At 37.2% G+C, this 16,975-nt stretch overlaps 1 protein-coding gene across 5 annotated transcripts in view; it reads right to left on the reverse strand.

Moving 5' to 3' along the window:
* The window catches only part of Tcf12 (transcription factor 12), a 266,660-nt gene that overhangs the window by 69,637 nt on the left and 180,048 nt on the right, over positions 1–16,975 (reverse strand). For all 5 annotated transcript variants that reach the window (XM_090358334.1, XM_090358333.1, XM_090358330.1 and 2 more), the window contains 2 exons: positions 6,481–6,613; positions 3,267–3,319 (listed from right to left, as the gene is read on the reverse strand). In XM_090358334.1, coding sequence (XP_090214460.1) covers positions 3,267–3,319; positions 6,481–6,613 — 186 coding nt within the window. The remainder of the gene's footprint in view (positions 1–3,266; positions 3,320–6,480; positions 6,614–16,975) is intronic.

Below are 16,975 nucleotides of genomic sequence, written 5' to 3' on the forward strand. Positions count from 1 at the left end.
GTACAGTGCTTCCCTAGCATGCACAAAGACCTGGGTTCAATTCCTTGGTACTACATATATAGAATAAGTCAGAAGTGGTGCTGTGGCTCGTGACAGAGTGCTAGCCTTGAGAAAGCCCAAGGGCAGTGCTCAGGCCCTGAGTTTAAGCACCAGAACTGGCAAAAAAAAACAAAAACAAAAACAAGTCCATTTGTTTTGTGGTGTGGTGCGGTGGCTCTCACACCTATAATCCTAGCTATTCAGGAGGGTGAGATCTAGAGATCAAGGTTCAAAGCCAGCCCAGGCACAAAAGGACCCGAGACTCTTCAAATAAACTCTAGAAAACTAGAAGTGGGGCTTGGCTCAAGGATAGGATGATATCCTTGAGCTGAAGAGCTCAGGGACAGCGCTCAAGCCTATTTGAAGCCCCATGACACCCCCCACCAAAAATAATAGTGATAATAACCTGAATGCTACAGTCAAGTATTTTTAGTTTGGAAAGAACATTATTACTCAAGTTATGAAATAAAATATACATGTTTTTATTTATATACTCATTTTTTAAATAATCACAACACTAAAGGTTAATAAACTGCCTATTTTCAGTAAAATTTACTCCCAGAAAACTGTAAGTAAAAATTCTCACTTATTTTAAATGTAAAAGGGAAAATCATGTAACCATGAAAGTTCTGAGCTTGTTTGCTATTATCAGAATTTTTTTCAACTTTTTGTTTCGTTTTTGAAAACTTGAGATTTCAGAATGACATCTGACCTAAAACGTATTTTGTTAAATCTACTAAATTTAATATACAATATATATATATATACATACTTATTTTTTTGCAGTGTAGAGATGGAATTCAGTGTCTTGTGTATGTGTTAGGCAAATATTCTATCTCTAAGCTACATCCTGTTACTTTTGTTTTGTTGAGACATTGTCGCTTCATGACCCATACTGGCCATGAAACTGTTATGCAGCTTACTGGCCTCAAATTCATAATTCTCCTCCTGCACTGGCTGACCAATGGCTAGGATTTCAGGTATATGCCACCATATATATCCACATATACAAAACATATACATACATACATATGTATGTATGTACATAAGACATATATATATATACATAAGACATTTAGTGTTACTAAGGCAGCTAGTGAAATACATTAGACTGGGCTAACAGAAAAAATTCAAGGTTTATTTCTTCTCCTAGCCACTGGAGACAATATGAGAACAACTTCCAAGTAGTAATTCTCTTAACAATGAGGAATGTAAGGAACAGTGGTGATGTTATCTTTCCACTTTGCCCTTTTGTTTTAAAAATGGAAACTGGCTCATGCCATTAATCTTACCTACTCAAGAGGCTGAGATCTGAGGATCATGGTTCAGAGCCAGCCCAGACACTAAAATCCCTGAGACGCTTATCTCCAATTAACCACTAGAAAACTGGGAGTGGTGCTGTGGGCTCAAGGGGTAGGGTGGTAGCCTTGAGCTGAAGAACTCAGGGACAATACCCAGGCCCAGAGTTAAAGCCCCATGACTGACCCCACCTCCCTACCCCCCCCCAAAATGAAACTGAAAAGACTATTTAAAAAAAAATTTAAACCATGTCAGGTTAAAAAGAAATTAGATTAATTTTTCACCTACTAATTTGTTTTTAGACCTGTGCAGTCCTACTAACATTAATCTGTAATTTAACTTTTATTACCCTCACAGAATTAGTAATAAATTATAAGAGATTACACTGTACCATGTGCCAACAATTCTGCCAGTTTTAATATGACTTCTGTTAATCTAACAGAAATCATCTGTTACACGGGTGGAATCACCTAGCCTTGCATAGCACACAACTGTTAAAATGTAAATTGCCTAACTATTTTTAGCTGCTGCTGAAAAAATATTCCTATCTTCAGGAATAATGACTGGAGGCATTGTGTTCATTTTGTTTATCAAGCAGTTATTCAGCCTCTAGTGGGCCTAAGTGCTTATGCAAGCAAAAGCTTTTAAGAATGCCTGCAGCTGCAATCCAACCTTCCAGGTAGGCTGCAGGTTCAGAGCACAGCTGCCCTATAAGCTGTGTAAAACTCTTTCCATCTGGAACTGAGTTTCAAAGAGGATTTCAAATTCGACTTTTCATATGTCACATGGAAGAGAAGGCGGGGAAAGAACATAGGAATGAAGAAAGGCAAACAACCAAAAAGATGATATCTCTACTTTAGCCTCAACAAAAAAATAAAAAAGCTTCAGACCCAGGCTGCTCCTTCTAGATTACTACTTGCCAAGCTGGATATTCCATTCAGTCTATACTTCCATGAGCGGTGACTCATCCCCCAGCACCTGCGCCCATGTGTTAAATACTGCCAAATAAAAGCCCAACATCTATTTACACAACAAAGAGATGTACCCTATAAGGCAAGGCACCTCCATCCAAAGCTTTGCTCCCCATTTGTTCCAAGTAAAGGGAGGGAAAGAAAAAAACAAAATTTATAATCCTTCTTCACCAGATTTTTAAATTGTAGGTAGATTCACTATAGAGGTTCATTTACAGATACTCCTTTAGAGAAAAGTGTACTTAATTGCACAGACACTCCTACAGTATTATATTAGCACAGCCATTAATGACTGTTCCACCAAACCTTCCCAACCTCCTTTATCAAAGCTCTTTATTCTCAGAGGATACATTTTTGAGCAAAGAGGGATCAACAAACCAGTTGCTTGAAAGCTTTCCTGATGCTAGGCTGAAGTTAGGAAAAGCTTAATGAAGGCTTTAAAATCCACAAGGGTTTCACCAGGAACATCTGACTTGGTGATTTATGCATATTAATAACCTCAGTCCTACGGAGGCAAGCTGAGCTGAACATGTCCTCCGAATCTTAATGTCTTTAGCTCCATTGGGATTATTACAAATGTAAATTTCTAAGATTCTTAGCTATTAATCTCTGTCTGTCCTCCTGTTCAGCAACATAATGACTAATTAAACATCAAAAGACCTGTACAGGAGATCTTCTTTGACAGCTATCGGCCCAGTCCTCTTCCCAAGAGGGGAATTCAAACGACAGGAACATAAGAGTAGGAGCATATGAGTTAGCTGCAAATCTCTGCTGAGAAGTGTAGGAGCCTAACATTAACTGTGGATTTACTTCAATCAATGGTTTTGTTAAGCAGTGAATAGTTACCATGTAAAGTATGCCTACTGGCACTGATCGAATGTTCCCTTGCAGCAAGCAACTCTCAACATTGACATCAATTTATTTACCATCAAGCCAAAAAGAGGGGGCAGTACTTACAGAAGAAGGCAGACCAGGAGGCACCTTTCTAACTTTCTTTGCTTGCAAAGGATCTGCACATACAAACAACAACAATGTATTCCATCAGTATATGTATTTATCATAGTAGGGGGGAAAAAAGTTGAAAAGTAGTCTCAGACCCCAATCAATAGGACATATTTCTTCCTCCTAGTATTTTGTCCCCCACCCCAATATTTTAGATTAGCAGGGAAACCAAGGAGTGTTCCTCTTAAGTTTAATAATTACTCCAAGTGATAATTCTGAAATACTTGTCCTATGAGTTTGGGAAAATAACAGGAAATGAAGCAAAGTAGGAAAGAAAACAACAAACCAGTAAGCAAATACATGAGAGGAGAATGAACTTTAAGAACTTGTTATAACAGGCAGGTGCTATAACAGACATTTGATATCATTTATCTCAGTTTCACCAGAGCGGGGTACTTTGTGCAACAGGTTAATATTATGCTTCCCTCAGCAAATTAGATACCTGCATCATACTAGGAATTAGGTTTAGGCCAGGTGCCATTGACTCATGTCTACTCAGAAGGCTGAGATCTGGAGGATCAAGGTTTGAATCCAACCTTTTCCAGAAGAAAAGTCTGCTATATGCTATCCCAAAAAATTAGAAAAGCACCATAGTTGTAGGCATAGCTCAAGAGTGAGGGAACCAGTATAGCAAGCTCAAGATCCTAAGCTCAAATCCTAGTACCTCCAAATTAGATGCATAAACAAAAAATAAGATTTAAAAAGAGGGGCCAGGAGTTTGGCCTAATGGTAGAGTGCTTGCCTAGCACGCACGAAGACCCGGGTTTGGTTACTTGGTACCACATACTTAGAAAAAGCCGGAAGTGGTGCTGAGGCTCAAGTGGTAGAGCTCTAGCCTTGAGAAAAAACCAAGGACAATGCTCAGGCCCTGAGCTCAAGCCCAGGACTGGCAAAAAAAAAAAAAGATTTAAAAAGATATTTTAAAAACTAAAATAGCTAAAAGCTAAGCATGTTACAATTATGCTTAAACTTTGAGATGAAGTTTAAAGAATGAAAAATTTAATGTTAAGTTAGGCTATATAAACTTGGAAAATATGGACACATATAATGTCATGTAGTACGAACAGTGTTTTAGTTATATGTGGTTAAGAGTGTAACCCGAATACTACTGTGCAATTTGTCTCAGAAATGGATGTATTTCTTATAAATCACTAAAGTATGTTTCTTTCTAAACATGAACATTTTCATATGTTTAACCAGCTTCTATTTATCTACAGAATTTAAAATTTGTTCATGTTATTTATTACAGATTCAAGTAACAAGCACTGCTTCCCATTCTCAAATGAATAATGGATCTAATTCAGGACTTTCAGAGGGGTCATTTCTAGGGAGAGAGAACACATGAAAAGGCTGATGTAGAGTCCAATATTTTTGAAGACTATAAAAAGAAGAGAATTATACAAGCACAGTATTTTCCTCCACCATAAATGATACAATGTAATAAAACGTGCAGTTTTAGAAAGAATGAAACTCATTTAAATCTGGTCTGGGAATTCTCTACCGTGTGAGTATCCCAGGAGGCTGTAAAGCTAAAAAAGCAACTTTATAAGTAGCATGTGGAAAAATATTATAGAATAAAAAGGGGAAAAGCATTCATTAGCATCTATGTCCCTATCCCAAGAGGCAGCCTATATTTCCTTAAAACAGAAGTGCCAAAGATAAACAACATCTGGCATACTCTATTTGTAAAATGAAAGGCAAAAACCTGTGTTCTTTGTGAAATGATTCTGCAGCCCACCTCCTCACAAGGAATATGCATTCCTTGGGCAAAAGCCCCACTTTATTAAAAAAAAAAAAAAAAAAAAAGCCAGCTGCACAGCTCCTACCAGTCTGGAACCCAATACTCCATTTTGAGGTCTTTCTAGAAGATACTGTTCTTCCATATGAATAATTTTCTTTTTGGATCTGCACTATACTTGACTGCGACCCCACAATCTACCACTAACTACACAATCACATATAAAATGTCTGTTTTTAAAACCGTAAGTTTGGGATTCACAGTTCACTTGTGGGAGGTTATAAATTGTGGTTAAGCGTAAACTAGCTGAATTAAAATTTCAGCTCCATTTTCACCACTGCTATGGGAGCCAGAAGAGATTACTTTTTAACTTTTTTGAGTTCCCATCCCCTAAGAGGAATAATGGATGAACACCTCCTTTACTGAGTATTAACTGCACTGGGTTGATATATGAAATGTGGCTCAATGTAGTGCATAGAATATGGCAAATTTCAGCCATTATTATTATGTTAAAATGTATAGTAAAATTATTACATATGAGATAATTAGTAACTGTTGATTTCCTGAAACACCTAAATGGTCCCAGAAGATACAGAGCTCTCAAGTTTAGTGGCAAGAAAAACAGCTAATATAAAAAAAGTAACAAAGGACAATGTTAACAGTGATCTAAATAATATTCACATGGGAAGACCAAAAGATCTCCTCAAGTGTCAAGAGAATGTCCTATTTACACTTCCCATTTCCCCTAGGCCAAATCACTGTTTCCTGACACCTTGGCTCCTCATTTTCCTCTTCTTTTTTTTTTTATTGTTAGTCCTGGGCTTGAGCTGAGCTGAGGGCCTGAGCACTGCCTTGGGCTTTCTCAAAGTTAGAACCCTACTACTTGAGCCACAGCACCACTTCTAGCTTTTTCTATGTATGTGGTACCAAGGAATTGAACCTGGGTCTTTGTGCATGCTAGGCAAGCACTCTTCCACTAGGCCAAACTCCTGGCCCTTGGCTCCTCATTTCTAAGCTGAGGTAAACATTATAACCTCATAAAGCTGTGTATAGTACCATACCTAGAATGGAGGAGATGATCAACAGTATTTATATCATAAACAAAATGAAAACAAAGAAGATATGTTTTAATTTACAGGAAACTTGAAAACTTAATGAAATCTATTCTTTCCTAGTTACTAGCATAGTTGATCTTTTCTGCTTGAAGGGGGAAGGAGAAGGAAAAAGGGAGAAGGGAGGAAGGAGGAAGGAAGGAGAGGAGGAGGAGGAAAAGGAGGAGGAAGAAGAGAAAGAAGAATGCCACCACGACCGCCATGAAAGAAGATATAGTTTAGGTAGGGAGAAATAAAAAAGAAAGGAAGGAAGGGAGAGAGGGAGGGAGGGAGGGAGGGAAACATTTGTGAGATAGGAGTTGCTGTGTGACTGACTCACCCAAGGCTACTGAGTCATGGAGTGGTCTTCTCCTGGAGCTTGTTGCTGAAAAGTAGTACGGCGTACTGGGTTTTCCTGAAGAAGATAGTTGTGCTGGACTCCCAAGTCCTAGATCTTGTCTTAGGAGACTGGACTACAAAAACAAAGCCGAAGAAACAAATCATCTTCCTGTTGATAACTGTCTCAAACCTGGAAATCTCACCATTTTCTGAATTGGTTTAAAGGACTCTCTCCAATGTGTTGAATTTAGGAAAGCAACTCCAAAGTACTTTTTGAATTCGAATGGACTACTGGTTTCAGCATCTATATTCTTCACCTTAGCTTTGTCCATATTTTACTAGTTATATATACTCATAAATCTTAGGATTAAATGGTATTTTAGTAACTATGTGATACCACTCTACTAACATTTCTGAGAAGCAGTCACCCAGTTTCTGCTAAAACTTTTTGTGATCACACAGGCAGAAAATGCTGTACTTTTCCCCTTTCTTTAAAGAGTGCCAGTATTTTCAAGACTGGTCACGACTATTTTTTTTTTTGCTGTGTCTGATGACCTAAGCTTGGTGTGTCTTCCTCTTCAGCTCAGACCTGGTCCTCTGGAACTATCTTCAGTCTGTCAAAGTTCCTTGTAAAATGAAATGGAGGACAAGGCCTCAGATGTGGCCTGAGCAAAATTGAACAGAACATATTCAAGTAACCCATTTGTGCTAGCTGGTGTCCGGAGGTTAATAGCCATAATTCACAGCTCTTCATGTTGTTGCCCGTTCTGTTTTATCCATGTTACTTAATTCAGTCTGTTTGTTGGTATCACTTGCAAGATCTAAAATGCTAAACTCCGCTCCTCGGATGAAATTCATCTTAACCTATTTGGTCCATAAACACCATCCATTCATATCCTTTTCAAATTCTAGGCTTGTCAATCAGTGCATTCATAGCCTTTCTAATGTCCAGGCATTAAAGGAAATCCATCAAGATGACAAGGCTGAGGAGGGAGCCCTGAGGAATGCTTCTGTGACATCATGAGATTGTCAAATGCTTCACTGAAATCCAGAGATTCTGCAGCACTAACCATTTACCCAGTGACCCCTCCCCCACATCAGAAAGCAAACAAAGTTTATTTGGTAGGATTTGCTTAAAGATCTCTGGCAGCTCAGTTGAAAAGGAACTAGAGTTGGGTGCAGTGGCTCATGCCTGTAATCCTAGCTACTCAGGAGGCTGAGATCTGAGGATCAAGGTTCAAAGCCAGCCCAGGCACAAAAGGACCTGAGACTCTTTATCTCCAATTAACCTCAAGAAAACGGGAGTGGGGCTTGGCTCAAGGGTAGGGTGGTAGCTGAAGAGCTCAAGGACAACACCCAGGCACAGAGGTAGGGCAGTAGCTTTGAGGAGAAGAGCTCAGGGACAGCATCTAGGCAGAGTACAAGCCCCATGACCCACCAAAAAAAAAAAAAAAAAAAAAGTGACTAGAGATGTGCAAGTAAAGAGAGGGAAAAGGAGAGTCAACGGGAAAAGGGTATAGACTACATTTAAGTAGGAGACGAGATTTCTCTAGTACTTTTGTTTTCCTCCTACCATATAGCTAACATCCCTTTTCCCCACTACCATACTCTTAGTAGCTATCTTTTCAATTACTGAGCATTACAAATACACCAAGCACTAAATCTCAGCATTAGTCAGAACTTTGCTCAAGTCATGTAACAGAACTTTAGAAAATCTAGTTGTTGTTTCTACTCTAATAGTAGTTCATATCTGTAAATTCAGCTACTTAGGAGGCTGATTTCTTTTTTTTTGACTATCTTTTTTTTTTTTTTTTAAACCTTTTTCTTTTTGGTACTGGGTATAGAACCCAGGACAAGCACTTTGACACTGAGCTGGATGCAGCCCTAGGAAGCTGATTTCCCTTTTGTTTTCTTTTCTTTCTTTCTTTCTTTTTTTTTGCCAGTCCTGGCTTGAACTCAGGGCCTGAGAATGGTCCTTGGGTTTTTTCCTCAAAGCTAGCACTTTACCACTTAAGCCACAGGACCACTTCCGGCTTTTCCATTTATTTTGTACCCAGGAATTGAACCCAGGCATTTGTGCAAGCTAGATAAGCACTCTACAACTAGACCAAACTCCCAGCCTGGTTTTTCCTTTTAAGGGTGTGTGTAAGAAAGTTTCCTATATAGCCACCTATTTTCGGGGATTACTAGAATGTATCACCATGCTTGGCTTTCACTATCTTAATAATACCTTTTGCTATAAAAAAGTTTTCAATTTTGCTTCAGCAAAATTCATTCTTTTGTTTGTTTCTAGTTGTACTTTTATCTTTTTTGGTGCTGATCAAACTCAGGGTCTGGATGCTGAGCCTTTGGGTTCAAGGCTACTGTTTTCCTACAGGAGCCACAGCTCCACTTCCTGTTTTTTTCTTTTGATGTCACATCTAAGACTCTTGACAAGTCTAAGATTATAGAGTGCTGCATTCTCTTCCCAAGAGTTCTATAGTTTTGTTTTTGTTTTTTGCCAGTCCTAAGGCTTGAATTCAGGGCCTGAGCACTGTCCTTGGACTTTCTCGAGGCTAGACCTCTACCACTTGAGCCTCAGCACCACTTTCTATGCATGTGGTACTGAGGAATCGAACCTGGGTCTTCGTGCATGCTATGCTAGGCAAGCACTCTACCACTAAGCCAAACTCCTGGCCCTGAGTTTTATAGTTTTTAATCTGTGATATTTAGGTTTTCAGTAAAATCTCAGATCACTTTATATTTGGTATAGAGAAAGGATCCAACTTCATATGCATATCTAGTTGTCTTAGTACCACTTGTTGAGAACATTATTTTCCTATTTGATGGTCTTAGCATCTTTGAAAATAACTCACAATAAGTGTTTCAGCTACTTATAGATTCAATTTTATTTCATTGGTTTATAATGTTTACCTAACAAGAGTACCACATTGTTTGGATTATTGTAGGTCCCCTCCTCCCGCCCCGTTTTTTGAGGGTTTTTTTTTTGGGGGGGGGGGTGTTATAGGGCTTGAACTTGGCCTGGGCGTTGTTCCTGAGCTCTTTAGCTCAAGGCTATCACCTTACCACTTGAGCCAAGCCCCACTTCTCATTTTTTTTAAAGGTTAATTTGTCCTTTTGTGCCCCAACTGCCTTTGAACCTTGATCCTCAGATCTCTAACTCCTGAGTAGCTACAAGTGGAGCCACTGGTCTAGGTTCAAGATTATTGTAGTTTTATGATAAAGTCTTCAAACAGGAAAAATGAGGCCCCCCTTTTTCTTGTGGAATCTTGTTTTTGATAATAGATAAACACAGTGAACACCCAACGAGTGAGGAATCTGTTCTAAATGATTAATGAATTTACTAGTAATGGCACTGGTCCTAAGCTTTTTTAAATTAGGAGAATATTTATTAGTGATTCTATCCGTTTTGCTCTGGTTAGTTTGTATTTCTTCTTGAGTAAAGTTTGGTAGTATAGGTAGATTTTTTAGGAGGTTATACAGTCCCAAGGTTGTTAGAATACAATTGCTACTAGTATTCCCTCTTGCTTTTATCTCTGTAAAGTCAGACATAGTATCACCCATTGCCATGTGAAATTTAGTAGCTTGACTGTTCTCTTTCTCTTAATTTAGCTAAAAGCTTGCTATTTTGAAAGACACCCAAATCTCCTCTCTCTGAGACAGGGTCTTGTATAAGCAGCCAAGGCTTGCTTCAGATTCATAATATTCCTGCCTCAGCCTCCTAAGTGCTGAGATTATAAGCATGGACTACTATGCATACTTAGTTCCTGTGCACCCCTCTACCCCACCTAAGTTTGTAAGGTTAGGTTACTGATTTGGGAGCTTATTCTCTGCCCTGAGATGGTTTCTTGCTATGAAGCCCAAGGTGGCTTCAAATTTACAACTGTCCTCCCTCAATCTGCTAAGTAGTTACAATTTCACATGTACATTACTGAGCCTGGATGGCTTGCCTCCTTTTCAATGTAGATATGTATAACTAAACATTTCCCACTGTATCTCATACGTTTTTCTAAGTTGTCTTTTCATATTCATCTGGTGTTTCAGTTTCTTTAAAGCTTACTGAACAATGCTGACACACACATGAATCAATCTAGCTACCAAACTATCTAAAGGCTATTATATCTTTCAGAACATACTCATTATCAAAGACAACAGTTGTTTTCTTTCTTTCTTTCAGATACTTCAAGATAAATTATTCCTTGAGTAGAGCTTAGAAAGCAGAAAAGTAGGGAGAAGAACTTTCTCCATCACCAGACAATATGATTAGTACATAGCAAAGACTATTTAACATCAATATAATTATTTAGCCTTGATAGCATATATTTCAACAAGATAAAGCATTCAGCAGATTGGGAGGGAAAGGTGTGATTATCACACATTAAGGAGAAATAGTCTTCCTTAAAAGGGTAAGAAGAAACGAAGACATGAGAAAGGGTATCAATGTATGTGAAGTAATGCACCTTCTATCTGGTGAATATAATGTAACCCTTCTGTTAATCACAATAAAAAATGTATGAAAAAAAGGGTAAGAAGAAATGCTAAGTGATCAATACAAATGCAAATATACATTTATATATTCTCTACATTTATATGACCAACATGATTTCCTGATATGTGTGAAAGTTGAGTAGCTGAGAATCTTGAAGGCTCTCAATGACTTCATATGGAAATGTCTGTTAGTACACCTGCTTCGCATTTCTTTCTTTAACTTTGCCAGTGATAGGCCCAAGAAACATTCCTCAAACAGCAAGATCAGAATATGGGTCATGGTATGCTAGTGGAACATATTATTACCACATGCTTGAGGGCACAGGTCACAGACCTTAAAGATTTCCTTGAAGCATCACTGGTCTTTCTAAAGGATGTTCCCTTTTCAGGACCATAATGGCTCTCACTGATAATTTATTGAGGTACTGGTTGTACTTATCATTCCACCTGTATTTTTTCACATAAAAGGTATACATGGGATGGGTACTGTATATATACAAACAAGTATACAAGAAGAGAAAGACAGCCAGGGTGTCTTCATCAATGCCCCTTAAAATAGTCCGTGTATACAAATTTATTTTTTTTTCGCTTGGTGGGAGGGAGAGGGGAGTTCTGACATGGGGCTTAAACTCAAGAGCCTGGGCATTGTCCTCAAGTGTTTTTTTGTTTTGTTTTTGTTTGCTCAGGCTGGTGCTCCATCACTTTGTGCCACAGTTCTACTTCTGGTTTTCTGGTGGTTCAATGGAGATAATAATCTCACAGATTTTCCTGCCCAGGCTGGCTTTGAACCATGATCTTCATGCAGATCTCATCATCCTGAGTAGTTAAGATTACAAGTGTGAGCTACCAGTGCCCAACCTACTTCATACAAGTTTTAAATAACTTTTTACTAAAATTTACTTTTTATGTGGTACCAAGGAATTGAACACAGGGCCTCATATATGCTAGGCATATACTCTACTACTAAGCTATATTCCCAGCCCCTATATACAAATTTTTTATAGGCATGTAAGGAAATGATCTTTATTAAGGGGCTACAAATGGTAGCCTAAAAGTCAAGCCAAGTTCAGAATACCTCGATTCTCAGATACTCAGATCCTGAGTAGCCAGGATTACAAATGTGAGCCACCAAGCCCAGCTTTGTACTGGCTATTTTCATGCTACAACTGTAGGGTTGAATATCCACAGACCCCAAGTTCTAAATTATTTACTCTTTCAAAAAATGTTTTTTTTTTTTGCTCTAAAAAATTAGAATCTAAGACTGAATTTAGAGGATGGTGAACAGAGGTTGCCTTCTTCAAAGATGTCAAGTTACGCTTACAATGAAGAAGCATGAATAAACTAAACAGGAAAACATATTCTTTTGTATTTCTAATTGTAAACTAATAAAAAAAATGCTGATGTCCTGGAAATAGCATGGGTTTTTATAGTTAGGTGTCTTGTGATTAAATCCTGAGCAATAAATCTGTTTGTTCTTCTTTAATTGTGTACATTACTACTAGGTTACATAAAATTCCACAGAAGAATTATTGGCTTTGTTAAAATAAAACATTCATTTTAGGGCATATAATTCATAACATTCTAACTATTATAAAAACAATCAAGATGAGCAGTATTTCCTGCCTCCACTTCCTGGGCAGCAAGCTTTTATTCTAAGTGACTTGAGGTTTTAGGAAACCTTGTGTGCTCTGAATCCAAGCTGTGTGGGTTACAACTCCCAATGGCTATGGTAAAATCAGATGTTGGAAAGAGGCAAAAGAACAGAGGCAGAAGTGACAGACCCCTGGAGAGAGGGTTGACAATTAGAGGCTAAATCTGAAGAAAGGTGTGACATATTCAAGCTGTATCAATCCAAATCAAGCAAAGAAAAATGTCAATTTACTCTCATATGGTTCAACAGAAGTATGTGCACTTGTGTGTATAAAGCCACACATTGCATACAAATATATGCATACACATATTGGGTGAGAAAATGGGAATGTGTGCACCCAAATGTGATGAAATGTTAACTGGTGCTCGTGACACATGGACTTTCACTATACCCTTATACCTGCTTTCTGTAAGGTTTGTATTTTTCCAAAATAAAAATCCTGGAGATAAGAACAATAAACACTGAGAATTCAGTAGCACATTTAAGAAGTACTATCTCCGTAACTGTCTTTAGTAATCTTATCTATGTTTGTTTAAGAGGGCTTTCCCCAATATAAAATTCTTACAGCAGTCCAGGAATGTAACCCACTTAAATGAGAATGTGAATTTGAAAAATATATTAAGTAATTTATAAGTGAATTTGTGGGTTACTGTTCTAAAGATGAGTCACCTTCAAAACACACATCAAAAGATATATATAATTATCGGAAAAAGAATAAACCTCTTAGGAAAAAACTTGTTACAAACTATAGAGTTCATAAACTTTTCTTCTTACTACAAACAAATGTTCACAGGGAATGTTTTTCACTCAGTTGCCCAAGTTATAGCAATAACTTATTTCCTTCTTTAAACTATATTGACGTGTATTATTAAGTAAAGTAAATGGAGAAAATGTTTCTTAACTAATACAAAAGAAAGTATGATACAAAAAGAACTAAATTATAAAAGCCTTACATTTTGATATCCACTAGTAACAATCATTTAGATTTCCTGTGATTCATCAATTCAAAAGCATAAATAAAAATATTTTACTTTTCTTCTAAAATCAAATTAACTATCAGCCAATATTATTGATTTTTCTGCCTGCCTAATGCAAATGAGAAGCACTATTGATCACCAGATCTTGTCCTGAAGGTATCTTAGGAAAAAGAAATACAAATATCCCAGAGGATATAGAACTAGGCAAAGCAGTTTTATTCTGCCAACCTGACTATTTAAGGGAAAAATAGTTTTTTGAAATAATATAACACTCATTTCTCAATAAACTAGTAGAAAAAAAAACCTTTACAACCATCTAAACCCTTATGTGAAAAATGTACCCAACACTAATAATCAATGAATCAGTTATGTATCCTCTGAAATACTGATGTAGAGTCTAGACTACCAGCATGGATTAGTACAGTAAAAAGTATGGTAAATAATATTTTGAATGATGAAAACTTCTACCCCTTAAATAAGAATCCTCATTTCTTTACAAATGCCTTTAATAACCTATGGGATACATATTTTGGAGATTTTCACTACCATGTCATGGATAAGAGACATGCTGACTCTCGTACGAACTTGAAAAGGTTATTTAGTATAAGCCTGGCCCCAAAGCAAAAGGAATAAAGTACGCTGGGCCTAACTAATTTATTAATGCAGACTCTTGTTAATTACACTGGAAGGCACTTTAAATATGATATTTATAGGATCACACAGAAATATTCTGTGTCAAATGGTACTATTCAGTAGTTTTAAGGATTCAGAAATCATACTATAGTTAATTGAGTATTCTTTACTCTTGATAGTAAGGATAAATATGTTTGCGTTCTCAGAACTTCTTGTCATTAAATTGACTGGCTCAAACTCTTACTATATACTTTAGTATCCATTCATAAATTCAGATTAAATTTGGCCCTAACTTATTAATCATTCTATGACTAAAATGTTGAAGAATCAACTTATCATTAATGTGTCTTCTAGATGACCTACGTGAAATATTAATGATACCTATCTAAAAAAATTGAAGTATTATGGTCTCACAGAACCTCTGCTGTGTACACAGTTACCAGAATTCCTTAATTTCATGCCTATTTTACACTCCTGAAATGGCATGCAGTTTTAATATATAAAGGCAAGCAGCTGTTCAAGAGTTGTTTTTTTAAGGAGGGAGTATATTGAAATTAAAGGGATATAAAATACAATCATGCTAATATAGAATACATACACTGTTAAGATTTCTCAGTTCAATTCTTTATTCCTTAGTATTGTATCTCTTTTGTCACCAATGCATAAAGAAAGACAAATAAGTAGAAGGCTTTTATAATTTTTCTTTCATCTGTGGTTCCTTTAATGAAAAAAAGCCATACCCACCCCTCCCAAACACCAGCACACATTAGCTCTGTCTTTAGTCCATTTGAAGTTTCAGAGATTGTAACAGAAGAACTGAAGAGTGACAAAGAAACCTCTCATTTCAAGTCTAACCAAATCACAATCTTAACTATCTTGGTGGGTGAGTGGATTCAGGGAAAACAATAAATGCTGGGCTTTAATATTATAACCATCTCCTGTTAATTTTCTATAAATGATTAAAAAACGGACTTAATAAATTTTAAATTTGGAAAACACTGACATTTGTGAAATTGTATTATAATGCTAATTCAGTTACATTGAAATTTCAGGGATATGTTAGCAATTATCAGCATGCTGTTAAAGAATTCTATCCTAAGAATCTCATTAGATAGCAATGCAAACTAGAGTTGTTATCATCCCGAGAACAAAGGGATCTTGAATGAGTAATCAATAGCAACTGGCAGAAAATGAGACATTAATTATGATCCTCTCCAGTGTTTTGTCTAAGACAAGATTTCATTAAATGCTTTGTGTAACCTGAATAGTTCCAAGTCATTACCAACACTTTGGACACTGTATTAACTCAGGGGTGGGGACTGAAAGGGGGAGAATGTAAAGGGAAACAAAATAAAAGAAAAAGAAAACCTGAGCTGCTTACAATCTCTTCCTGAGTCAATAAAAACACACCAGCCATCACTTAGCCAACTGTTATGCTGGTTTCTTTGCATGTCTCAAATCTTATAATCTCAACATGGTTTCTTGAAAATTTAATTATCATTGTCTATACTTGAAGTGTCATGCAGGTTTGAGAAGATAATGACAGTCATCCATCACACGCACCCTTGTCAGCGTAAGTAGCACAACCTTTCTGGCTTACAAAAAATAAACTACCTGTGTACTATCAAATGATGAAAGCATGGTCATCTAGCAAGTTCCCCAGTCTTCTTTAATTATCAGGGGCAAAGGAAATTTTACTACCTCAATATCCTTTCCCAATATATATGTTTTTTCAATCTTCTTCCAAATCTGTATCAGTCAGTGAAAAGATTATCACTGTAGGAAGATTTGGGCTATAGGTCAATGAAGAAAAACTTACTGGAAACAAAGAGCTAAAGTCAATTACAATTTGTAAGGTATTTAGAAATAACTACAAACATGCAATGAAAGTAACTTTTACTATTTTATGGGCTGCCATGAGGAGACCTACTTTCATCTTTCTCTCCCTCCATTCTTTCCTCTCCCTCTCATTCTATACTTTTACCACTCCTCTACCTTGGTAATTTCTTGAAGGCAGATTCTAATGAAACTGGAAGTAAATATGCACCCAACATGTCTTCTAGCCATGTGTGGTAGCACATGCCTATAATCTCAGCACTTCTCTGCATTCCCAATAATTGAGAAGCTTGAAGCATGGTGATCTTGAGATCAAGGCCAGCTTGAGCTGTACAGTAACACTGTTACAACTCTCCATTAACCCACTGTTCCCTAAGAAGTGAACAGTTTCCTGAATGTCTGAATTTTGAAATTTCCTCTTTTTATTTTTAGTCATGGGGCTTGAACTCAGGGCCTGGGAGCTGTTCCTGAACAATTTGCTCAAGGATAGTGCTCTACCACTTTGAGCCACAGCTCCACTTCTGGCTTTTCTGGTAGTTAATTGGCGATAAAGAGCCTCATAGACTTTCCTGCCTGGGTTGGCTTTGAATCATGATCCTCAAATTTCAGCCGCTTGAGTTGTTAGGATTACTGGTATAAGCCACACATGCCTGGTGAAATCTCCTCTTAGAAGGGGCCTTGTGAATGATATTCTACAGTGCTACCAGTATACTTTAAAGCCTTTTCCTTGATGACTAAGAGAAAAAAAAAAAAACCAAACCACTATTGTACAGTACTAACAGTAGAAGAAGAGGAGACAAAATATGCAGCATTTCCCTAGCTTTAATGGAAATGGTGGTAGGGAATCCTAAAACTCTCAGAAGAATTTTAATATTCTCAAATCATTCCTTTTCTCTTTAATGCTAGCTTTC

This window comes from Megascapheus bottae, chromosome 25 (genome assembly GCF_031878675.1).
Source record: "Megascapheus bottae isolate mThoBot1 chromosome 25, mThoBot2.hap1, whole genome shotgun sequence".
Taxonomy (NCBI): Eukaryota; Metazoa; Chordata; class Mammalia; order Rodentia; family Geomyidae; genus Megascapheus; species Megascapheus bottae.